This window comes from Rhinolophus sinicus, chromosome 16 (assembly GCF_057876585.1).
Source record: "Rhinolophus sinicus isolate RSI-liver-muscle chromosome 16, RSI-T2T, whole genome shotgun sequence".
Taxonomy (NCBI): domain Eukaryota; kingdom Metazoa; phylum Chordata; class Mammalia; order Chiroptera; family Rhinolophidae; genus Rhinolophus; species Rhinolophus sinicus.
In genome coordinates this window covers 183958896-183985442 of record NC_142516.1, presented here as the reverse complement: position 1 = coordinate 183985442, position 26547 = coordinate 183958896, and the positions used below count along the sequence as shown (strand labels likewise).

At 35.8% G+C, this 26547-nt stretch overlaps 1 protein-coding gene across 1 annotated transcript in view; it reads left to right on the top strand.

Moving 5' to 3' along the window:
* SUGT1 (SGT1 assembly cochaperone of MIS12 kinetochore complex) overlaps positions 1-26547 on the top strand; it is a 49772-nt gene that overhangs the window by 9668 nt on the left and 13557 nt on the right. Inside the window, exons 6-12 of the mRNA XM_019755296.3 lie at positions 1767-1820; positions 2202-2218; positions 4782-4816; positions 6415-6511; positions 7288-7395; positions 16554-16644; positions 20296-20477. Coding sequence (XP_019610855.1) covers positions 1767-1820; positions 2202-2218; positions 4782-4816; positions 6415-6511; positions 7288-7395; positions 16554-16644; positions 20296-20477 — 584 coding nt within the window. The remainder of the gene's footprint in view (positions 1-1766; positions 1821-2201; positions 2219-4781; positions 4817-6414; positions 6512-7287; positions 7396-16553; positions 16645-20295; positions 20478-26547) is intronic.

Genomic DNA, 26547 nt, shown 5'->3' with positions numbered 1-26547 from the left:
GCTGTGTGAATAACACGGCTACTCAGTGGGCGGCCAGCACATCTGCACTCCTAGCAAATGCTAGAGTCGCCTTGTCTAGTTCCTTGATACATGTGTGGAAACCCTGAAGAGACATGAGTCATTCCGTCTTCTGGTTTCTAAGCCCTATTCCTTATCTTTGTAGAGCAACAGGAAGTTCCCTCCTGTATTTCATCCTTGAGTAGCATCTTATTATCATGCTGTTGACTTTTATCTTAGAATTATTTCAGAGGTGGCCTTAGAAGAAGGTGTCTCGTCTTTGGTAAAATTGCTGTTGAGGATATTTAATTTAGAAACAAAGTAGTCTTAATTCAATTTCAGGAAAAATTGATGTTAAACTGTTAGGCTTCCATTATTATCAGACAGGGTAAAAACTTTATAACTTAAAATATTACTTTTTTTGGGAGAATTTCATTTTAATAACTTTTTTATTACCGTTTATTTTTCAGAATCATCTTGCCTGCAATTAGCTTGAATTAGTAAACTTTTGTCAAGAATACTTTTACTAACGTTTCTTTTTATATATATATATATATATACATATATGTATATATGTATATAACTTTTTTTATTACTTTCAGGTGCACAAAACCATGTAATAGACATTTATCATTTATATCCCTCACACAGTGATAACCCCCCTCCCCCATCCACTATCCCTCTGACATCGCACAGAGCCATTACATTTCCACTCTCTCTATTCCTAATACTTTACTCCGCTTCTTGTAAATATGTGTATATATGTATATGTGTATATATATATATATATACATACATGTATATGTATATATAATACATATACATATATGTATTATATATACATATACATACATGTATATATATATATATATATATATATATATATAAAATGTCAACTACAATTTTATATATATATATATATAAAATTGTAGTTGACATTCATTATTGTTCAGCTTCAGCTTCAGGTGTACAATGCAGTGATCAGGCATCTACACCATCACTGAGGTGGTCTCCCTAATGAGACAAGTGTCCATCGGACACCCTACATACTAACATTTCTTAACATTATATTTTATTAAACCCTGTAACTGTTTAGACATTGTCATTGTTCTGAGTCTTCAGAAGTGAATAGTTTATGTATATGTTCACATTGCTATCTGTAAATATATAGTTCACCGTCTATAGTTCCCAGATGCCATAGGACTTGGAGAGAGAACAAAACTCCACAAAGTAGGAAGATGCTTCTTGGTGTTGATAGGAAAGGCATGGTAACAAGTAGAGCCACTGAGAGAGTAGTAGACAGAATAGGTAGGTAGCTGCACTGGAGAGCAAACGGGTTGAGAGAAGCTGCTAGACCTCAGCCCAGCTGACGGTTACCAGGGCTCCACCCCTCCCTAACCGATGGCATAGTGGGACTCTGCTTCAGGTCTGATTTTGCTGTGTGAGAGGAAGCTCCTTTAAGGGAAGGGGTGAAGGGAAATGTAGATGATCATATCTGGGAAACAGTAAGGTTCACTGGTTAAAGCTAATTGTTTTTATTGAAAATTCTTCAGGATGAACAACTAAGTGTTAAACCTAATGGTGTATTTATAGCTATAACGTTAGGGTTGCTATAAGCTCTGTTAGGACATGGTTTGGTTTGCTTAATTCACTGCCGAATCCTCAGTGCCTAGAACACTGTTTGGAACATAGGTGTTCAGTAAGTATTTGTTGAGTGAAGATTTCGGTGGTGCAGATGAGTGGTTTTACAGTCGGTTTGTTCTTTCTAGGTGCAGATGCTGATTTCATTGTGTGGATTAAAAGGTGTCAAGAAGCGCAGAACGGTATGTATGTAGGTTTCCATGGTGTTTCACTTGAAAAAAGTAAATGTTTGACATTTTTTGGTTTAAACAAATATGTTTTTAATAACTTACAAGTAGTACATGTTCCCTTAGATAGGGATTTCCAAAGGTATTCTGATTTTCACCCAGTTTGTTATGTTGAAAGGGAGATTTGGATGAATTTGTTTTGCAGTGGTATTACTGGTAATTGCTAAGGAGTCTAAAATGACTCCAGGATGCAAAATTAAACAATTTTCCTTTATTTGGAAGGTATGGGGAATTGATTTGCTTAATCATTATGTCTGTGCCATAGAAATCACGTATGCAGCTTTGCCTCTAAGTGTACTGTTACCTGAAAATGTTTCCTTCTTATGTTTTTAATAGGATCACAGTCCACAGTGGTAAGTCCAAAGTCTTTATCCTTCATGTTTTTACTTAATTATATTATTACTGTATATATTTGAGAGAGAACTCAAAGTGATCTTTCAGTTAAATAATAAGCAATTCCAATTAAGTACTTGTTCTTTCAGTAACTGAAATACCATTTTTTGGTGAAATAAATAATAGAGAAGTTTATACTCATAAAAATTATTGGTCTCTTTTAATGCATTTAGTGTGTGTGTGATTCAAGTTGATTTGGTATTACATTTTAGTACGCTCAGGATGATTATTTCTTCTCTGCTGAAGTCATCACATTTAAGTTAAACAGTTGCTGCCTTGGAAGCACTTGCAGGGCTTGTTATGGTATACTAGGACACAAAGATTAACTAAAATTTGGAAATGTTTCAGTCTAATTCAGTTTTATGCTGTTTTGAACATGAAGATTTTCAAGTCTTTTCGGTTATTACAAATTATGGTGGAGTTCAGATATTTTTTTTATTTATGTTAACCAACTTTGGTTTATATAACTTAGGTTTAACCAACTTAGGTATAACACACATGGTTAAATTAGGGCCAGTGGTTTTTAGCAGTAATCATCTACATATTTAAGAACTAAAATGACAAGAAGTCAGGTGATGTGTGTGGTCCTTACTCTTCCTGGGGAATTATTTAACCTTTTTGATCTTTCCTTCATCTCTAAAGGAAGATTTGCATATCTGTCTTCTAGAATTAGGACACTGAGAAAGTCACTTATCCTCTGAGCTTTCTTCATGTGTCAGCTGAGTCTGACAGTGCTGGTCTCCGTTAGGCAGGCTGTTGTGGGCATCAGGCCAGTTCTGCGCATGCGCAGACTGCTGTTTGAACATCCCCAGGAGTGAGCCCTGGCTGGCTACTCCATACGGCTACTCCATACCTCCAGACGTGCCCTTATTCCTAGGCATGACAGATGGGGGAGGTGTTTAAAAGCTTCCTTCACCTGCTAGTATTTTTTTGTTTGTTTGTTTTTAAAGATTTTTATTGGGGAACAAGACTTTATTGGGGAACAGTGTGTACTTCCAGGGCTTTTTTCCAAGTCAAGTTGTTGTCCTTTCAATCTTAGTTGTGGAGGGTGCCGTTCAGCTTCAAGTTGTTGTCCTTTCAGTCTTAGTTGTGGAGGGTGCAGCTCAGCTCCAGGTCCAGTTGCCGTCGCTAGTTGCAGGGGGCACAGCCCACCATCCCTTGTGGGAGTCGAACCGGCAACCTTGTGGATGAGAGGACACGCTCCAACCAACTGAGCCATCTGGGAGGCAGCTCAGCTCAAGGTGCTGTGTTCAATTTTAGTTGCAGGGGGTGCTGCCCACCATCCCTTACAGGGGTCAAGGAATTGAACTGGCGACCATGTGGTTGAGAGGATGCGCTCCAACCAACTGAGCCATCCGGGAGGCAGCTCAGCTCAAGGTGCCGTGTTCAATCTTAGTTGCAGGGGGCGCAGCCCACCACCCCTTGCAGGACTCCAGGAGTTGAACCAGCAACCTTGTGGTTGAGAGCCCACTGGCCCATGTGGGAATCGAACTGGCAGCCCTCGGAGTTAGGAGCATGGCGCTCCAACCGCCTGAGCCACTGGGCCAGCCCTACCTGCTAATATTTTTGTCCAGGTCTTACAATACCTGGGATTGAGACTAGACCTGAAAAACAACAGAACGGTGTTTCGATAACAAAGACTGCCTCGTAACACAAATAGCAGTTTAGCTGCCGTGCATGTTTTCACTGCTGTGGTTCAGTCTAGTTTTATCTAGGTACCAAGATGAACTGGAATAATCCATTCTAGTTAGTATCTCCACTTGGCATCATCTAGATTCAGGTATTTCTCAGTAGTTAACACTGGAGAGTAAAGCGGAGTTAGATTCAGATCTCTTGAGTGGTTTTACTTGCTTCTTCTACATCCCATCTCTTCCTTTCTTATTTAAGAACAACTTAGGGACCACAACCCAGGGCAAGTTCTTTAGATTTACATACTCTTAACTGGCACACATGGAGCTTAGGAAAGTATGTGTTGGTCAGGAGTCACTTTGTTTCATGATGGGCAGGGTGAAATGTTTGTTGCAGAGAGGCCACAAACCACTTAAGATGTTATGAGGAAGGCTCCTTGGAGACTTTCCTTCCTATGTTCCAGAGCAATGTTTGTTGCGATTGTTAAGCCTGAATGTTGACGCATATACAGTATTCTGAAAAATGGTTTTTAAATGTTACTGTTTTCAGTTTAGAGGGTTACCGAACCTTGGAACTGGACATTTTAAATGGAATGTATTTTAGTCATACCTTTAGAAAGTTTTCTGTTTTTTCTGAGTTTTTTTATTTTAGGGAAAAAAAATCATTTTGAAATTGAAACTCATAAAATTATAAAATGCTGAATATTCTAATTTTTTGTGAAGCCTTGTATTACTTAACAATTGTGGATACCCTGCTTTGTCTTTGAAGGAAGTTTTGATGTAATTATTCCATATCAAAGTAACTATAGCACTGGGTAGATTCATAATACATACATTTTAATGTTTAGTTAATTAACTTGTAAAAATCTTTCTTTTTTCAACTTGGCAAAATCAGTCTGCATCCCAGCGGACTCATCAGTCAAAAATCAAGTAAGTGTTTCTGTTTCATAAAACAACACGTAAATATGCCTGAAGGGAAAAAAACCCTGTCGTTTAATAGTAATCAAGTCTTTGCCCTGTGATTTTAAGTATTTCTTAGTTTTTTAAAAAGTTGTGTTATACCATAGAAAACCTAATTGTAAGGCTGTTTACTGATTAGTATTAGTATTTATATCAAGGTAAGTTTAAGTCATTTCTCTATTTTAAACTTGCTTCGCCTGGTTTCATGTTATGTCACTTTTTCAAATAGTAAGAAGAGTCTCTTCCAGTTAAGTTATTAATACACAAGTAAATAAGTTAGTAGTAGGCTTGATAGAATTGTAACTTTACTGCCTTTTGTATTTTGAGTAGATTTTTCTTATAATAATTCTGCATGAGCTGAAAGTGACTATTGCTGAGGGCAGCAGTTAAAATAACGAATAAGCACCTAGCAAATGTTTGAATTTATTTTTAATTATTTATTAGTCACGTATACAACTTACATCTTTAGGACTGTAACAGAAACACAAAGCATTGATTTGGAGCTTTGTATCCTCACTGAATTTCAAAGGAAAACTGAGACTCTTAAAGTTCATTTTTGTAATCAAGGTGCATTTTAATTACCTAAAATGGCTTGGAAGTGTTAAAATAATTTATTCAATTCTTTCTGGAGAGATACAGGATGACTGTCCAAGTAAGTACCTAGTAGACAACGTGGACTAGCTTGGTGGCAGCAGGAGAGGTAGGACACAAACATCAAATAATTATGGTGTTTGGAGCATTAAATTACCCAACATCGATTTAATAAATATACTGTGTACCAGGCACTGTGTTTAGTCCTGGAGAGTAATAGTGGCTGGATAAATAGCTCTGCCCTCATGGAGTTAGTCTAATTTGAAAATGAGGATCCTTTCGTTTTTACAGCTTTCTTTGGGAAAGAAACAGAATCTCCAGCCACACTAGTTTCCCCACGTACCTTGAGATTGAAGGAAGATATTGTATTTACTGTTGTGCCTGGCAGGATGAGTTAAACTTATTTTAATTTTAGCTCATTCGCTTCTGCTCCCTGAGTTCAGGGCAGTTGGCCCCCAGCTTCAGTGAGGAGATCTTGGAGTGTGGAGTCAGGCTGACCTGGGACCAGTGTGATACCTGCCACTGACTGGCCGATTGCTTCACCTTCTGATCTTACATTTTTTCATCTGTAAAATCGGGATAGAAATGCTTCTTGTAGTATTAGGTTGAAATGAGAGTGTAAAACTATTGGTGGTATATAATAACTGTTAGCCTTTTAAAATAAATTTCATCTTTAACATTAGCTTAAGCACAACAGTATTAGAGATATGTCAGAACCCAGAAAATCATGGAAGAATTTAAATGCAGTGAAAAGGTTTGGGAGATCACCTGCCTTACTGTTCTCTTCCATTAGTACAGATCCTAGGAAATTAGCTGCATACAATTATTTCCGTGAATCAACAGCTGCTTTGCTATTTTGTTCCTCAAGGTGGAGCTCTTGTTGTTTATTAGGTTGTAGTTTTTATCTTGACAAAAACGTAAAAGAGCAACTTTAAGAAAAGTAGAAGTTCTAAGTTTCTTCTTTTCTTTTTTAATAGGTATGACTGGTATCAGACAGAATCTCAAGTAATCATTACCCTTATGATCAAGAATGTTCAGAAGAATAATGTAAATGTGGAATTTTCAGAAAAAGAGGTCATTAGTCTTTGAACCATTTTCTATGTTGAGATTAAATACTTTTAATTTGCAAATATATTAATATTATATTGCAGAGTAATCCATAGCAGTTTATCAGATATGTCATTTCTTCCTGAAATAACGTGGAAAATGCTGTTGAAAATCTAAAGTTTTGCTTTTCAATTTGAGTCATTTTAATTTTTGAGATGAGTCTGTGTATACTATAGGTTATAGCTAAATGTGCATTATTTTCTTGAGATTTGGAATTCAAAGCAGAACTTGGTTGACAAATATAAAAGATACTAGTAAGATACGTGATTTGATTGCATTTGGGTGGTATACTTCATGAATAAAGGTCTACTTAGTTATGTGATTTATATGTAGAATTTACTAACTGTATCAAATGAGTATGATTTTTAATATTTAGGTTTCTTATCATTTCGGAGAAAACGTTATGATAGATATTTAAGTTAGTGATAGAACTAGATGATTTGCATATGAATACTTTTTCCTACATACTATATCATTTTGCTCTTGTATATTGGGTTTCCTTGAGATTTAAATGTTAAATATGTATTATGAAACATTATTTTCTGCTATTTAATCATGTATGTGAGAATCCATGTGAAGAATACAAGATGAAAAAAAGGGATTATTTTGAGGTCCTTAAACTGATACTCCATATAAAAGTATTTAAAATAATCTGTAACAATTCTATAATTATATTCAGTTTAAATATTTTACCCTTCATTATATAAACTTACAAAATTTTCTGCTAATTTTGTGTTCATTAGTTATCTGCTTTGGTGAAACTTCCTTCTGGAGAGGATTACAATTTGACACTGAGTCTTCTTCATCCTATAATACCAGAACAGAGCACGTTTAAAGTACTTTCAACAAAGGTAAGACAAGAGAAAAGAGTTGTCAGGAGTAATATTTTCAATGTATAGAAACATTTGTCAGCCAGTGTGATTAGAGGCTTGTAGATCCTTTCAGCTGCCTATCTTTTTTTTTTTTTTTTTAATATTTTATTTGGGAAAGGGAACAGGACTTTATTGGGGAACAGTGTGTACTTCCAGGATTTTTCCCAGATCAAGTTGTTGTCCTTTCAATCGTAGTTGTGGAGGGCACAGCTCAGCTTCAGGTCCCCGTTGCTAGTTGCAGGGGGCGCAGCCCACCATCCCTTGCAGGAGTGGAACCTGCAACCTTGTGGTTGAGAGGACGCGCTCCAACCAACTGAGCCATCCGGGAGGCAGCTCAGCTCAAGGTGCCGTGTTCAATCTTAGTTCAGCTGCATATCTTGAAAAGGGACAGGATAAATAATGATAATTTTTGAGAAACAGTTTTCCCCTCCCAAAATTCTAGGGCAATGGAGTGTAAAAAAATCTACTTCACCTAAGTGGTGTTTGTATAGTTATTAAGATAGATATAATACTTCTTAGTAAAGAGGTTTTCAGAAAAAGAGAAAATGTTCGGCCTCTCTTTTAAGATTTGATACTGACAATGTCTCTTCTCTTGAACTTGTCTGTATGGCCTGTTTTGTTATACAAATACTTTTTTCACCCTACCTTATGCAGTTAAAAATACAAATTCCTATAAAGATGAATCAGCTCTTTTGTTTTTTCGGTGAGCTGAGTTTTAGATTGCTTTTGTTATAAGGGATTAATTAACAGTTTAAATTATAGTTTAAATTTGTAGTGTTTAGATTTCTTCATATTTTTAAAAAGAAGTGAAAAATAGAATTAAAGTTCAGGGACTCTATCAATCAAAAGATGTAAATAGTAGTATAATTAGTAGGAAAAATACTGAACTGAAAATAAAAAAATCTCACTCTTTTTCTTTGCCTGACATCTAAATTTAAACTAGTCACAAAATGATCATAGGACTAAATTTTCATCCATAAAAATGAGGGACATGGACTAAATAAGCTATGAATTCCCTTTATCTGTAAAATTGTATGAAGGTATATGGTGAGTTAATAAGAATGAATGAGATAAACAGACTTTTTCCATTACTACATCTTTATACACATGTCCTGCAATGTTATTAACGATTGAGTTTAGGTTCTAAGGACACGTGAATTTTCCTGTTGTAGAATAGAATCACAGTCAGCGTGTGTCATGAAGGGTGGTGACTGGGCCTGCAGACAGAAGAGGGCGTCTGCGGGGGTAGGAGCAGGAAGGGCGAAGTAAAGAAGCAGGAGTTTTTGTATCTAGTTAAAAAGGATCTGCCCACTTGTTTATGTGAAGGTTACGAAGTACAAAGATGTTTCAGTATCAGGCGGAGGAGGGTTGCTTGGATGGCATAAAGTGAGAAAAAGGACTAAATATTACCAAGATTTTAGTCTTCCTGGCCCCATCCACGCAGTGTAGAATTTGTTTAAGAAAAGAATATGGGGTAAAGTAATTAACTGAAAAATTATAGCTAGATTTGGGAGGGAGACGGGTCAGAAAAATATGAGTTTGGCAGTTTTGTACCTATTTCTATCAAGAGGTTGTTAATGCATGTCCTTTTGAAGTAATTTAAAGGTAAACAGATTTGTGTGAATAGATGGTGACTTAGAAACTTGTGTCCCCCTATACTTGTGGAACAATAGTAGGTGTGGTAGATGCAGAGAACTGATGGTGGCCAGATGGCAGGGGGGTGGGGGGATGGGTGAGAAAGGTAAAAGCGATTAAGAAGTGCAAATTGCTAGTTGTAAAAATAGTTACGGGAATGTGAAGTATAGCGCAGGAAATAAAGTCAATAATAATGAAATAACAATGTATGGTGTCTGATGGATACTAGATTTATGGGGTGATCACTTTGTAAGTTATATAAATATCTAATCACTGTGTTGCACACCTGAAACTAATATAATATTGTATGTCAACTGTAACTGAAAAATAAATTGGAAAAAAAGAATAGTGTGTGTGGTAAATACACAAGGCTGTGTGGCTAGAATCAGGCTATAACTAAGCACTGTCCACCCTTATTCTTTATTGGCCTTCACATCTTGATCGCTTGTTGATTCTCAGCATTACTCAGCCTCCCCACTGTGTCCTCAGTTTGCCCTTTTTTTGTCCCTTTTCCTGTCTTTAAGGGCTCCATAACTACTTTTCTTATATACTAGTTTGTCTATAAATCCATTTTACTTCCCTTACACTTCGTAAGTCTTTTGAGGATAAGAAGCATGTTATATTTGTGTCTTTGTATGTGCTCCAGGTAAGGTTACCAGGTAAAGTACAGGATGCCCAGTTAACTTTACAAACATTGAATACTTTCTTTAGTGTAAGTATGTTCCGTTTGCTCAATTTTGCACCCCTAGCACTGTACATTGTATGTAGTGGGTGCTCAGTAATTGTTCAGTGAATGGATTTAAATTGGATTCTGATGTTAGCCCTATGAAGTTTGCAGACTGCTTTCGTTCTTAGTTTTACAGGTGAAAAGAAACTGAGGTTCATGCACTGTGACTATGTGCCCTTGCCATTAGATGATACCCTCCGTTTATTGTATTTTTTCAGTTTTGCAGATAATTTAGATACTGATATCCCTTTATAGATGGCACAATGAGACAAAGAAAACAATTTGAGTTTCATGGTAGCAGCCCGAGGCATTGTAGAAAATATAAAAACCAAGTGCTCTACCCAAGTTCACAGTTACCAAATTGTTCAGTATTGGCCAGGAGGAATGCTTTTATTTCTGTAAAGCTAGCGCTTCTTTGCTTAGGTTTTTCTAAGTTTTGGGTTAAAGAATTAAGACTGTAAGGATGTATTCTGAAGGATGATTATTTTTCTTGTCATAATCCAGAGTACTTTATATTACTCTGATAAACTACCAACTTCTAAGCCGCATGTATGGGAAGCAAATTGAAGAATTGTACAGTAAGTCCTCACTTAACATCCTCGATAGGTCCTGCGACATTAAGTGAAGCAACGTCTGATGAAACCGATTTTACCATAGCTGATTGATACAATAAACGAGTTAAGTTCCTATGGCGTCTATCAAAGTAACAAAATGATGTTGAATGAACGATGTTATTCAAGGGGCTGTTGTACTTAATTATATCTTAGAGCAAATGATGAAAGTTTTGAATCCTTTTTCATACAGCAGAGGGAGACAGTGTTAAAATATTGAAAATAAAATCTTTCTCTGGGTTACTGAGGAATATTTAGTGATGACACTGAGAGGGAAAAATAGTGAAGTAATTTGCTTTTCATATGTATTCAGATGTCTTGAATCCTTTATGTGAATTGAGAAAAGGATGCATTTTGCTCAGAAGAATTTGCTTAAAATTAGAGATTCTGTAAAATCTGCAGTTTAAAAAGGTTTTTTTTTGCTTTTGAGAATTCTGTCTTTTTCTTTTCCACTGTCAAGGTTGAATGAATGTTGCATATTCATGTATAACCATCAATTAAGTGTTATTAATTCAAGTGAAATATAATTTGCAATGAAAATAAGAGACAGGACCCTTAAATTAATGAAACAGCATTTCTTAACTAAATATTTTACAGTTTAATATTCAATGTTTTTCCAAGTCAGAATTCATTTTTTTTCAGTATCTTTAAGAGTTATTTCTACCTTTTACTGAATACAGCTTTCATATATGCCTATTAATCCATTTTCTTTATGAAGAAACTGAAACTGTAATGTTTCTTTTGTTCCATCTTGTTTATTTCATGTCATATTCTCTGGTTACAATCATAAGATTATAACTTCAGTGACAGCTATGCTGTGAAATACTCATTTTAAAGATTAATATTCATTCTCTGTAAGTAAAAAATTTGAATTTTCAAAATCTTTGGAGTAAATTTGTCCTTGTGGAAATGTTCTCGTATTCCTATTTTAATCAAAGTAATTTTTCTATATTATATCTATATAAAATATGGAGGCTTTTAACTGGAACTGTGGGAAATAAGAATGTGTGTCTTTAATTAGAGACAAATAGCTCCCTTCTCCCTTCTTAACCCACCAAAATTTGAGAAGTTTTAGAGTGAATTCCTTTTCTTAATATACGTAGAAGAATCCCAGTGATGATGAAATGGAATAGGGGTGTCTGGGGATTGTACTGCTTTTTTAAATGCACAGGGGTAGGGGTTTTGGGATTGTTGTTTTTGTCTTTGTGATATAGTGATGGTGGTAATAGTGAGTTGTTTTTTTAATAACTGGTTAGTTGCTGATGTTTACAAGTTGTAAATCTTGGAATGTAGTGCTACCTGTCCTATTGTATATTTATTTTCAAAAGAAAAGGATTTTGCTGTACTTACTATCTATACCTGTCTTTTTAAACTTAGCTATCATACATTATGGATATTTTTTTCATGCTCTTCAATATTCTACAGCAAAGTATTTCATTGTATGCATTTACTATAGCTTATTTAGCCAGTCCCGTATTGTGTGACCTGTGGAGAATTATAGTAGGTAACTGTTTTGACTGCTATGTATTACCTTATGTAATCCTCACAATTATTGCATAGCGGAAGTATTTTTATCGCCTATTTACAGGTATGGAAACTAAACCCAGAGATGTTAAATAACTTGCCCAGAATTTTTAGCTACTTATGGTGATAAAGAAATTGATGTAGCATTCAATTATTTACCAGACACAGTGTTACATTCTTTTCATACATATTCTCATTTAATCCTCATAAGAACCCTAAATGAGACAAACCCTATTAACCCCATTTTTTGAGAAACTGCGACAGTGAGATTAGTTACTCGCTCAGGGTCATATATCCAATAAGTGGTACCTATTTGTGACTCTTTATATAAATACACAATAGTTTGGGGTTTTTTTGTTTTGTTCTCAGCTGTTGCTTATTTCTAAGGAAATGAGTAAAACTTCAAGCAGTAAAAGACACTTTCAGCAAGTTATTCTATCTCTTGGCTCCCTCATCTCAAAACTTTGGGTGGTAGCCTTCTATAGGGTGGTTCTGTTGAGTGAGATGATGTGTGCGAAGTGCTTCATACACGGGTGTGTAATAAGTGCTCATTAAATTTTCTGCTATTGTTATTTTATCCCGATTATTTAGATTTTTTGTTCAGGTTATAAAAGCAATAAATGCCTACCATAGAAAATTTGGAAAAATATAAAGGAGCTGAGAAAGTACTCAGTCTTACTGAAATTTTAACGTCCTTCCTTTCAGACAACTAGCTATTTCCCAGTGTTTCGGTCTGTCACTACAGATGATATACATTGGAAATTCTTGTTCATGGGAAATGTCTCTTCTGATTAATTTTTTTCAAGAATAGAGGCTGTGACCTTATGTACCAGCACAGTGCCTGGCTCAGAGCAGGCACTCAGTAAATACTAGAACTGAGCTTTTCGAACTTTGGGGAAGATTTTTCACTTCCTCTTCGTTTGTTACCATCTCTTGCATTTTCAAAAATTATTATAAAATGATTTGAGTGTAAAAGTAAAGAAGCTACTGTGTTTCCCCGAAAATAAGACCTAGCCGGACCATCAACTGTAATGCGAGTTTTGGAGCAAAAATTAATATAAGGCCCGGTCTTATATAATAAAGTATAATATAACATACCAGGTTATAATAATTTTTGCTCCAAAAGGCACGTTAGACCTGAGGGTCCGGCCAGGTCTTATTTTTGGGGAAACACAGTAGGTGTGCAGTCTGGCCTCAGGAAAATGGAGCTATTCTGTTATCCGATAAAAGGGTTCGATATAGCAATTAAATGTGCAAAGAGCTGAGTAAGAGAATGTTGGGAAAGTTACATTCTAAGGATCAGGGGAACAATTATTTAGTGACTACAGCCTTGAAACAGATGGTTCTCAAAAGTTGACCAGAAAAAAATAATTTTACCAGTGCGCTCTCCAGTGTTCGGGAAGGATCCCTTCACCATCAGTCTGTAGCAGTAAGTGGGGCTTCCTTAGCACTTGTTAGGAAGGTGGTGTCTGGACGCCATGACCCTTCGGGGGTGGGCGGGGGGTGGCTTCTCTTTAAATCTGAAGTTCTTTCATTGGAAAAATTTAAACTTTGCTGTGCAAAGAAGATTTTAGAGGTGGATGGTAGTCCACCAAACACCGAAAACGGCAATCCTGCACCGTCCAGCAGGCTCAGGCTGGGATTCTTCCCGGGAAGCTGTGCGCACTCCTTCAGGCTGTCGTGGTGCATTGAGAGCCTTCCCTGTGCAGACGATTGCAACATGCAAGAAAAAGACCGGAGTTCTCAGTTAACTCTGAAATGATGTCTGACGTAAATGAAAATAGAATGGCTTATTAAGGTCACCATGAGATGTCTGAAATTAAACGATAATTCTAGAAGTATCTGCCAGAAGACTTAAAACTTCATTTTTTAAAGCATGACTAAGCATTAAAAGTGATGTAGGTGTAAAAAGGAATTCGCAGAAAATTAGTGCCCCTCCCCTTTCACCTTTTAAAACAGCTGCTTTATATGGTTTATGATGTGCAGCTATTCTAATGAATGGAGTTAAGTATAATTTCAAGTTCAGGTCAGCATGTCTCTGTAGAAACAGGTTGTTGCTAAGAGCTTTGCCTTTGGCTTTATAAATGCCCTTTGTTCATGCTGCGTAATTACTCAGGTTGCAGTGGCTTTCAGTGGATATGAGTGCTAGTGTGTGCTGCTCTTCAGGTGCACAAGAACTAGAGACAGTGCTTAGCGTGGGAACGGGACGTGCGAACACAGGGCGCCCTGCGGCAGAGAGTAACCAAGGACGGTGCTGGCATACACACTGCTTGCCATGTCTTTATTTCACATGAGTTGATAATTACAGGAGCAAGGTGTGATTTTTAATTTTAGGGTAACATCAGTAGCCTTTCTTCAATAACTGCTGCTGTGTTGTTGCCAGCTATTAGGTTTCTGTCCCTTTTAGGTAAATACTTCAGCAGTGACAACGTAAACTAACCAGAGTGCAATCACTTAATACTGTGTATGAGAAAATATTGGTGGTATTTTACTTTATAAAAATTAGCCATAGTTCATTTTAGAGAATTCTAGAGATTCTTATAAAATATGTGTTTTTACTTATGTAGAATGTAAATATGTATATTACATCTAAAATACTATTTGCTCCTTTCCCAGTGCCTTTTGTTGCATGTTTTTCTCTCATTAAGAAATGATTTTTTGTTCCCTTTCTGTGTTCCTAAAAACAATGATTACTCAGAGACCGCACACACCTCTTCCATAGCATCGCTTCACGTCTACTTAAATATTGGGGCAGATTTCTCTGTTAGTGTTTTATTAAGGCATTTTAAAATGCAGATTTTAAGGATTTGCTCACTAAATTCAGTGGTAGAAAGATTACCAGTAACTGCTAATTTAAATGATTCATCTGATCTGAAGGAGTCAAAGAACCAAGGTGTGAATAGGCTTCTTGTTAAATGTTTTGATATTTTTCTCTTTACAAAAGTAATCTTTTCTGAGAAAAAAGTCAGAATATAAAATTCTAACTTGATTCTTAAACTGCATAATAATTATTATTGTTTACCATCACTATATATGCTGTTTTTGCTATGCTAAAAAGTGAGAACATTTGAATAAGGAAAGCAAAAGGTAGCTAGGTACAAGTGCTGTGTGAGTGCATGGTAGGGTTAAGGGTAGGCTCCGGGGACCGGCCTTGATTAGAGAGTAAAAGATGCTTTTAGGACAGGACTCACATTTCAATTTTTAAAAGTAATTTTTTTCACTTACAGTTGACATTCAGTATTACTTTATATTAGTTTCAGGTGTGTAGCTTATGGTTACACATTTATATAATTCATGCAGTGACCCCCAGATTAGTCTAATACCCACCTGGCACTGTACACAGTTGTTGCAACATTATTGACTATACACCCTATGCTGTACTTCATTTATATTCCTGTGACTATTTTGTAACTACCAATGTGTTTCTTAATCCCTTCACTTTTTTCACCACCCGCCCCCCAGCCCCCTCCTGTCTGGCAACCATCAGTTTGTTCTCTGTATCTATCAGTCTCGTTTTGTTCTTTAGATTCTACGTATAGGTGAGATCATATGGCATTTGTCTTTCTCTGTCTGACTTACTTCAGTCAGCATAAGACCCTCTAGGTCCGCCCTAGTAAGTGACCTTAGTTTAGCATTCAGAAGCCATTCAGTCTGCCTTACACTTTTTTTTGCTATCTGTATTGTTCACGCTCTAACCAGTCCTGACCCTGAGGCAAGTGAGTCTCCTCCCTGTACTCCCTGATTCACTGTGTCCTTTCCCCCAGGCTTGGGGCTCCAGGCTTAGGCTGTTATTGCCTTTGCTTCTGGAGTACCCCATCCATAGCCGATGCCCCTTCCCCTCACAGCTCTTCAAGGTACCCTGAAACCTTTCCTGTTCCCATCCAGCTGTGATCTCTCCTGAGCTTTTAGAGCATTTATTTGCCTCTTGAGTAACTTTCTTCGTATGTCTCATACTACCACATGGTCAAGGACATGTCTTGAATATTTTAAAAATCCCCCACACCCCTGAAGGCTATACCTTGTTCATAGCAGGTGTTTAATAATTATTGAATGAATGGTTGTGAAAATGCTGGCATTAGCTGTATTATTTTTATACAGCGGAATGAATTTTCACTCTAAAACAGGTTATTTATTGTACATGCAAATTAGTCATTCCTTTAAAGCAGGGTGTCTCTGTAGTGGGCACTGTTGCCATTTGCGGCTGCATAGTCATTGTGGGGGGGTTGCCCTGTATGGTGTGGGATGTTTAGCAGCACCCCTGTTCTCTGCTCACTCGATGTCAGTAGCACTCCTCACCGCCACCCCAGTTATGACGACCACCTGTGTCTCCAGACATTGTCAGAAGTCCCTTGGGGGGTCAGTGTCACTCCTGCTTGAGAACACTGCTTTAGAAGAAAAAAAGCACAAGGATTTCAAGACTTTGCGTAATTGTCCTTTATAATGTGTGTATGTTGTTTTTGATGGGTAACATTTAAGTAGAAACAAATGTTTCAAAATTCTTCAAATTTACCCTTGTATAATTTAAGGAAACTATCTCAAGGACACTATTAATTCTTATAAAACTTTGATGATTTAAGAAAATTATGTTTTTTGTGTCTATTTTACATTGAATAATGGATTTTATTTGGTGTTTTCTCCAGATTGAAATTAAAATGAAAAAGCCAGAGGCTGTGAGATGGGAAAAACTTGAGGGGGAAGGAGATGTGCCTAAGCCAAAACAATTCATAGCAGGTTTGTTTTCTGGCCTTGGTGAGCTTTAAATTCAAATTGTGTTATATAGTTGAAATTAAATAGTAATGAGCATTCTTTCTACTTTCATTATTTATGTTCCCAAGATAAGATACACTGAATATAATAATGTTGATCTGTAATGAATACAAAGTAGCCTTTCTTATGAAGGTTCTAGCTTCCTAAACTCTAAGAGTCCAGTGAATGGCAGCAAAAGCCCCAAGAGAGTTGGGATTTGTTGTTTACCCCGTGTCAGTTTATGACATCAGTTGGGGGTTGTTTGCTTTTTTGTGTTGGCTTTTCTTATTGCTGCTTTAGTGTACTATTTCCTTCACTTCCCTCTCCCTTCTTATTCTTTCTGTTCTACTGATGTTGTCAACTCTAATTTCAGGGCTTCACAGAGTGAAGTACGTGACCCATTTCACTGTATTGCTAGTTTAGAGGTGGAGGCAAACGTAATGAAGGCCTAAGGAAAGTCTAGGAGAGCACAAAACTGGGTTGATTGTTTAATCCCTTAAGGGACAGATTACTTTATGTTGAAGTCAGTTATAAGTTTATGTGATAGGTAGCTAGGTATTTTTCTAATGGAATAATTAATCTACAGGACACTCTTAAAACTACAAACTAAGACTGTATTTTACAGCAATGGCCTCATTAATGAACGGAGAGAAATTTCTTTTTGATTAGAGTTAAAGCTTTGATGATTGAAGTGTGGTAACATTGTGTTACTGCTACTTTTCGATTTTCCACTGCTTCTATAACAGAAAACACTTTTCCTGTGGCACCCTTTAGAAAACACCGACTTAGTCAACAGATTGTTCATTTTTATTATTTTATTTTACTTTGAAATAATTTTAGATTCTCATAGAAGTTACAAAACTAGTTTCCATGTACCCTTCACCCAGCTTCCTTGCATGGTAATATCATACCTAACCTACTGTGTTTCCTCCAAAATAAGACCTAGCCAGATTATCAGCTCTAATGCGTGTTCTCCAAAAGACGCATTAGAGCTGATCAGGGAAACACGGTATAGCATAATTAGCAAAACCACGAAGCTGACACACATAATTTTTAAGAATGAAATGTTTTAAGTTGGTATTAAAGTTCTGCTTCCCACTTTATTTGAAAAACATAATAAAGATGTTATGTGCTTTTCTTGGGACTGACTCCCAGAAATTTTGTGGCTGAGGTTCATATATAGCTCAAAGCATTTTTTAAAAGAAACGTTTTAATTGTAGTATCTCATTTAATTCTAATAACAGCCCTATGTAGTAGGCAGCCCAGTACTGTGTCTCCTGTTTTGGCTCAAAAAAGGTTAAGCAACTTGCTTAAGATCACCCAGCACTTTAATTGTCTGGGACTAAATCCAGGTCTTCATAGTCTGGGTCTGGCTCCGATCCTGCTTGGTGCTGCATTTTCTAACAATGGAGAGTCTCTGTGGACACAAATATCTTTGCAGTTATTTGACATTATAGTGAATGAGCAAGAAAGTTAAGTTACCCATCTCTTAGTAATCTTATCTACAGGTGTTAACATTTTTCTGAGATCAGCTATTAAGCTTTTTTAGTTTTACAAACTTTTTTATAAAAGATTTTACAAACTTTTTATAAACTTAGTGCTTTGCATATTCAAGATGCTATTCCTCCCGTCCTGTAATATTTTTGTAAGGAATTAATATGCTTGTCAGATTCCTGTGTAGAGCAAGCTGCAGGCTGCAGATAGGGCACATTGCTTAAGCTCTCTGGGTGGTAGAGAACCGAACCTGTGTTCCCATCCTTCTGGGGCATCAGCATTAGGATTGGTTTAGGCCCCTGTTTCCTAGGCTCTTAATTTTCGTGGCACGCATTTTTTGGTTTTCTTTGGCCCCTACTGATCTTGTGCAGAGAGGAGATTACCGGAGGAGGAAGGGTAGATAGGATTTGGGAAACAGTATGCTTGCCCTGAATAAAACTGTGGTCTGTTGTGATTTTGTTTCATTTCGAGGCGAGGATGGGCAGAAAGAAAGTTGGTTTACAGGTGAAGAGAAAAGATGGGAAAACAGGATGAACACTTACTCGTTTCTCAACTATTTTGAGGAAGGGGATAACAGAGAGAAAGTAGTGGAAGATGGACATTTAGATTAGCATTAATGTGTCCTAATACTGTGTTTCCCCGAAAATAAGACCTAGCTGGACCATCAGCTCTAATGCGTCTTTTGGAGCAATAATTAATATAAGACCCGGTCTTGTTTTACTATAAGACTGGGTATAATATAATGTAATATATAATATAATATAATATAATACCGGGTCTTACATTAATTTTTGTTCCAAAAGATGCATTAGAGCTGATGGTCCAGTTAGGTCTTATTTTCGGGGAAACACAGTACATTGATAGGGGAACTTCGAATCATGTCTTTTTAAAGCTCTGGAGCTGCATTGTCCAGTATAGTAGCCACTAGCCACGTGTACCTATTGAGCACCTGAAATGTGACTCCTCTGGAGTGGGATGTGCTCACCCGTGTTTCCCCAAAAATAAGACGCATTAGGGTTTATTTTCATGGGATATCCTATTAAAAATCATGCTAGGGCTTATTTTCTGGTTAGGTCTTTGTTTTCAGGGAAACACGGTAAGTGTAGAGTACATTCCAGATTTTAAAGATTTAGTATAAAAAAAGAATATAAAATATCTTAATATTTGTATATTGATTTTATGTTGAAATGATACTATTTTGGATATACTAGGTTAAATAAAGCATATTATTAGAAATGCATTTCACCTGATTCTTTTTAGTAACGTGACTACTAGAAATTTTAAAATTATATATGCGGCCCACATTTGTGGCTGGTATGTTTCCATTGGACAATGACTAACTGCTCTTACAGCTATTGGGTAGCTTAGTTTCTCTTTAACTATTTGTGCGCCAAAATCTTGATTCCCTTGGTCTTTAGGGTGGCCTTTCTGGCTACAGGTAGCCTCCATTTATTCCAGTGTGCCCTACAAATACTGTTATTCACTCTGTGTGCGTGATGTGGCATTGAACTCGAGGTCATCCCATGGAGTATTTGTCAACATTCAGGTTTCCTTATTATCTCCTGTTGAACTAATCTAATAGTTTTAATGTGGGGAGAGGATGGAATCTTAACTCACTGTCAAATGGCATGGATAATTATTTATATTTTCAGTTTATTTCTACTCTGAAAGATAATGTAAGTATCTCAGGAAAAAAGTCACATTTTTAGCATTTATTAAAATCTTTATTAGAGAAATTTAATGAAGCATCTTTTTAAAAAAATACTATTTTTTAGAATTGTTTGTGCTATCTTCTCAACTTTTCTCTAAATATAAAAGTCCCTATATACGTCTCACCAAGTTTCCCCTGTTATTAACCTGAAGAATCATTTTTTAATCTAATTTTGCATAATGTACCAAAAGTTTACACTTTATTGAGTTACATTGCTCAAAAGAAAGTCCCAGATTTTATATTATGCTGATTCAGTTTTTAGAAGTATAAATTTAATTACTGATGCATACATCAGAAAGACACTTACTGCAAACGTGGAATTCAATCGCCTATTATTGGCTGAGGTATCTTATACATGATGGTCACAGAGTTTACATGTTCTTGGCATAATCTGCATGTTTATTAATCATGTCTGTCCTTTTACTCCATAGATGTAAAGAACCTATATCCATCATCATCTCATTATACAAGAAATTGGGATAAATTGGTTGGAGAGATCAAAGAAGAAGAAAAGAATGAGAAGTTGGAGGGAGATGCAGCTTTGAACAAATTATTTCAGCAGATCTATTCAGATGGTTCTGATGAAGTGAAACGTGCCATGAACAAATCATTTGTAAGAACATAAACTTAAAAATAATATTTTGTGGTAGTAAATTTCAGAAATTTTAAAAGAACGATAAGTATGTAATTTGAGACTAAATTGCATAGTTGGGAGATCTTTTTGAATATGCTTTGTCTGAACATTTCTTCTTGCTCTAAACTTAGAGTAATTATTGAGGAAGCCGGAAGCTTGTGGAGGAAGTAAGAAACAAGTGGTTTATTCCAAATAAAATTTTTTTTTATCATTAAGTTAGATCCTGAAAGACTTAAGAGATACCAAGGTTACCGTGGGTGATAATGGAGTTATTCTAGTTGAATTTATCACAGTAGCTGAATGAACTTCCCTTGTTTACCATATAGAATCATGTATAGTCTCAATGTCAGAGATGAAATATATAGAAGGGAAACTTTCAGAATAGTGTTTGGCAGGTGAAGGTGCACATTAATTATTTCTTGGTTTGATAATTTCTCTGTTGACTAGGAAAATTCAGGCTTTTTGCCAGTGCAGCATAAATATCACCTAAATTAGGCCTCAAGTTCTGAGATCTTAATGAAAAGTCATCACTGTAGAACTACGTAGGTTATTTTGCTTGAAGATGTAATCATTTGACTTTTACCAATAACTCTGGAAATGTCATTCTCTTTCAAGGCATTTATATTTATAGTAGGAGTTAAAATTAATAATTAAAGTAAATGTTTAGTTAATAAAAAATGTGTTTGAGGTTTAGCTATTCTGCATAAGTTACCATGTGGTAACTAGTCATGATTGTGTGTTAAGTCACTGTTGACTTAAAAATAATTGTTTTCCTTAAACTTTTTATTCTGAGATAGTTGTAGGTTCACATGCAGTTGTAAGAAATGAGAGCGATCCCTTGTGTCCTGACAGAGTTTTCCCAGTGGGAACATTTTGCAAAACTATAGGACAGCATTATAATCAGGGTATAGACAGTTAAGACACAGAACAATTTGATTGCCTCAGAATTCCCTGGTTGTCGTTTCATAGTCGAACGGAGGCACTTCCCACCCACCCCTACTGCTCCTTAACCCCTGGCAACCACTAATCTGGCAAGTGTTTGTCAGATATGTAGTTTGCAGATACTTTCTCCCAGTCTGTAGCTTGTCCTTTCATTTTCTTAATGATCTTTTGCAGAGCCAAAGTATTTAATTTTGATGAAGTTTAACTTAACCAATTTTTTATTTTATGGATCATGATTTTGCTGTTAAGCCTAAGAACTCTTCCCTAGTCCTAGATCTTAGAAGATTTTCTCCTACAGTTTTTCTTTTAAAAAAAGTTTTGTAGTTTTACTTACTACAGTTAAATTTACGATCCATTTTGAGTTAATTCTTATATAAAATGTGAGATATGGGTTGAGGGCTTTTTTCCTTTTCTTTTTTTTTTAGTCTATGTATGTTCAGTTGCTCCAAGTACCATTTGTTTAAAAGCCTGCCTGTTCTTCCATTGAATTGCTGTCTACCTTTCTCAAAACTTAGTTGAGCAAATTTGTGTGAGTCTGTTTCTAGGTTCCCTGTTCCATTGATCTGCATGTCTGTCCCTTTGTTAATATACATTTTAGACTATTTTGTCTATATGTACAAAAAAAAAAAATCCTGTTAGGAATTACATTGAACTGCATGTCAATTTGGAGGGATTGACATCTTTACTGTGTTGAATTTTCCAACCCATTTATTCAGATCTTCTTTGATTCTTTTGATCATTGTTGCAGTTTTCAGGCTGTAAATCCTGTACATGTTAAGTGATTATAATTGATATTGTATATTTAATTTTGGCATCCATGTGTTTATTGCTAGTACCTAGAAATACAGTTAATTGTTTTCTTAATGTTTATCTTATTCTTGTCTTTGACGACTGCCAGGAACTTTTTTGGTAAATTCTTTGTGATCTACGAAGAATAGATTCCTTCTGTTTTATGCATCATATCACCTTCAAATAGGGACAAGTTTTATTTTTTGTTTTCTGATATGGTGCCTGTTTTTCCTGTTCTTGCTGTATTGCAGTGGCTCGGACTTCCAGCACTTGGTTGAATAAGAGTGGTAAGAGGGGATATCCATTCCCATCTTAAGGGAAAACCATTCAATCTTTCACCATTAAGTATAATGTTAGTTGTAGGGTTTTTGTGATGCTCTACCAAATTAAAGTTCTGCTCTATTCCAATTTTTCTGAGATACTTTTTATTATGAATGGCTGTTGACTTTTTGAAAGCATTCTCTGCATTGATCAGTATAATTATATGCGTTTTCTACTTTAGCTTGTTACAGTGGTGATTTTATATGATTAATATGACTGATTTCTACTGTTGAACCAACCTTGCATCCCTGGATAAATCCCACTTGGTCATAGTGTATAATTCTTTTTATATATTGCTCAATTCTATTTTCAAATACTTTGTTGAGGATTTTTGTGTCTGTATTCATAAGGGATATTGGTCTAGAGTATTCCTTTTTTGTACTGTCTTTGTCTGGTTTTACTATCAAGGTAATACTAACTTCATAAAAATGAATTGGGACGTGCTCTACCTCTTCTATTTTTTGGAAGAGATTGTGTAGAATTGGTGTTAATTTTTCTTTAAACATACTTTAAACCAGTGAAACCATCTGGGCCTGTTCATTTCTTTTTTTGGAGATTTTAAATTATTAATTTAAAATCTATCCTAATAGCTTATAGTACTATTTATAGATTATCTGTTTCATATTGAGTGACTTGTGGTAGTTTGTGTTTTTCAGGAATTGTTCCATTTTGTGTAAGGTGTTAGTGTTGATAGTATTCCCTCCTTTGTTACCTTTTTGATGTCCGCAGGGTCTGTAGTGATTTTCCATTTCATTCCTATAATAGTAATTTGTGTCTTCTCTCTTTTTTCTTTCCTTTGTCAATCTTGCTAAAGGTTTGTAAATTTTATTGTTTTTTTTCCCCAAAGAATCAATTCTTTGTTGATCTTTAGAACCTTTTTTTCTTCTAAATTTCATGCATTTCTGTTCTTTATTATTTTCTTCCTTCTGCTTGCTTTTGAATTATTTTGCTATTTTTTTTTCTAGGTTCTTCACATGTGAGCTTAGATTATTGATTTGACCCTTTTTCTCTTTTCAGTTGTGTGGGTTTATGCTATAAATTTCCCTCTCAGCAGGGTTTTAGCTGTCTCCCACAAATTTTGGTGTTATATTTACATATTTATTCAGTTCAGTATGTATTTTGGTTTCAGTTGAGACGTCTTTGTCTCATGGATTGTTTAGAAGTGTATAATTTCCAAAGGTTTGGAGATTTTCCTGTTGTCTTTCTATTATTGATTTCTAATTATCTTTCATTGTGCTTTGAAAATGTGTGCCATATGATTTACATTCTTTTAATTTTGTTGATGTTTGTTTTGTTGTTTAGGATTTGGTCTTAAGTATACTTCCACTTGAAAAGAATGTGTATTCTGCAGTTGTTGAGTGGAGTGTTCTATAAATATCAATTAGCTTCTTTTGTTTGCTATTGCTGTTGAATTTTTCTATATCATTGCTGGTTTTCTGTCTTATTTTATCAATTGTTGAGAGAGGGTCTCCAAGTATAATTGTGGATTTGTCTTCTTCTCCTTTAAGTTGTGTCAGTTTTTGCTTCATGTTTTCCACCTTGGTTGTTTGGTACATATGCATTTAGGATTACTATGTCTTCATTGGTGATGTGACTTTTTTATTGTTATATAATGTTATTCTCTGGTAATTTTCTTTGATATTAACATAGCCAGTTCTTCTGTCTTTTGATTAATATTTGCATAATGTATGTTGTTCTGTCATTTTATTTTGAACCTGCCTATATCATATTTAAAGTGAGTTTCTTTAATAGCATATATTTGGGTCACATTTTTTTAATCTCTTCTGCCAATCTGTCTTTTAATTGATGCATTTAGACCATTTACATTTAATGCAATTATTGATATGTTAGGGCTTAATAAGTCCACCATTTTATGTTTTTTGTTTCTGTTTGTTCTGTGTTTTGTTTGTTTTTGTTTTTCCTGCCTTCCTGTGGGTACATGAACAGTTTTTAGGATTTCATCTTGATTTATCTGTAGTATTTAATATATTCTTTGTATGGCGTTTTTAGTGGATGCTCTAGATATTATACTATGTTACACAAAGCTTATCATAATTTATTGGTGTCTTTTCTTTTTCCAGTATGAGTAAAGTGTAGAAATCTTACCTCCATTTGCATCCCACCATCCTTCCTCATTTATAATGTTCTGAAATATTTTCTCTATGTATATTTAGAACCATATTATGCAGTGTTACAATGTTCCCTAAAACATCAAACATAATTTAGAAAACTTAAAAGCAAACTCTTATTGTATTTACCCATATTGTTACCTTCTTTCTTCCTTTCTGATGTGCCAAGGTTCCAGCTTTTGTTTTTTTTTGTTTTTTCCCCCCAGAGAACTTTCCTTAGGTATTCTTTTAGGGTAGATATGCCTGTGACAAATTCTTCATCTTGGCAAGGATTTCTTTAGTTTTATACTGAATGGGGTTTGCTCAGTTTCTTGAATCTATAAGTTTATGTCTCTCGCTAAATTTGGGGAATTTTCAGCCATTATTTCATTGACTGATTTTTCAGATCTGCCTTCTTTATCCTCTCCTTCCTGGAACGTCATGACACAAATGTTAGATATTTTGTTAAGCATCTCCTTGCTACTGATGGGAGGGGATAGGAGTTCCGTCTCCTCACGTGTTTCCACTGACCCCGCAGAGCAGAGGAGGTGGGTTCATGATAGCCCAGCATGGGTGGAAGTCTAGGCTCCCCACTCAGCCTTTGCGGCCTGGGTGGGGGTGGGGCCGCATTGTTTTCTGTGGAGTTTAGCTGGATTAGAGCGATTGTTTTCTGAAAGTGCTATCTTCTGTTTTTCTTCATCCTTTGGCTACAGATGTCAGGTTTTGGCTGGGGCCTTTTTTTTCTTTTCTTTGTTCACATCCTTGGGCATTTTCAGCTTCTTCATTTCTAACTCCAGGGTATATGAGGCAGAAATAAAATCCAAGGAACTCACCACATGTTGTTCCTCGGGTCCCAAGGTCTCTGATCTATTATCTTCTCTTCACCTTTTAGAGTCTTCTTGTGGTTGTTACCAATATACGCTCGTATATATATTGCTATCCATATATATGTTATGTATGTTATATGTTTATATATATTTACACACACACCACACAGTGTCCAGGGTTTTCATTGTACTTATGGGAAGAATAGGAAAAAGTCCATTTACTTCATGTCTGCAGGAGAAGACAGTGTCAGCATTGACTTTTAAAAGTGTGCTGGGCAGAACAGCAGCGTGTGAAGTTTTAAAGTGAGATTGCAGAATTTGCACTCGTTTTCATACAGAAACTTTGCTGATTGTCATTGAACCATGTCCACCCATGAAACAAGCCATCTGTTTAGCAGCATTGACCTGGAACGTAGGAAGGGCTTGCCTCTGTCCTTGTGGGAATACAAAGGAAACAAAACAGATACTGGCATCGGTGATCTTCCAGTCTATTTGGGACAAAAAGATCATCGTGTACAAAATAATCAGAAGGAAATGTTACATTGTACTGCAGTCCACAAGGAGGGGATAAATGTCATTCGCGAATATGATCAGATTATCAACTAAATATGCTCCTTTCAGTCCTCTTTTGTTTTTTCCCCCCAGTCCTCTTAGAAGTAGTTTATTACATAGACTTGTCCCATTTTATTCGGTATTTTACTTGAAGCTATTATGTGCCCGACCACTGTGCTTAAATCTAGGATATATAGAGGGTGCCAAAAAAATGTACGCACAGGACTTGTATGTATTCATCTTTCGTTATCGATATATATTGAGTGTTACAATTTTAATACAGTTTTCCTTTCTTAAAATGTGTATACATTTTTTGGGCACCCCCTATAAGTATTAGTAAACTCTGCTCCTTGTGTTTTAGAATCTCTCAGCTTTAGTTGGAGCTAGGGGAGTGAAGCAGGTATAAGAAGGCAGACCCTTAAAATTATAACGGTGCAGTGTGATACACATTATATTAGTGGTAATTACACTCATACAGAAAACAAATTCTACAAGGAGAGAGTCCTGAAA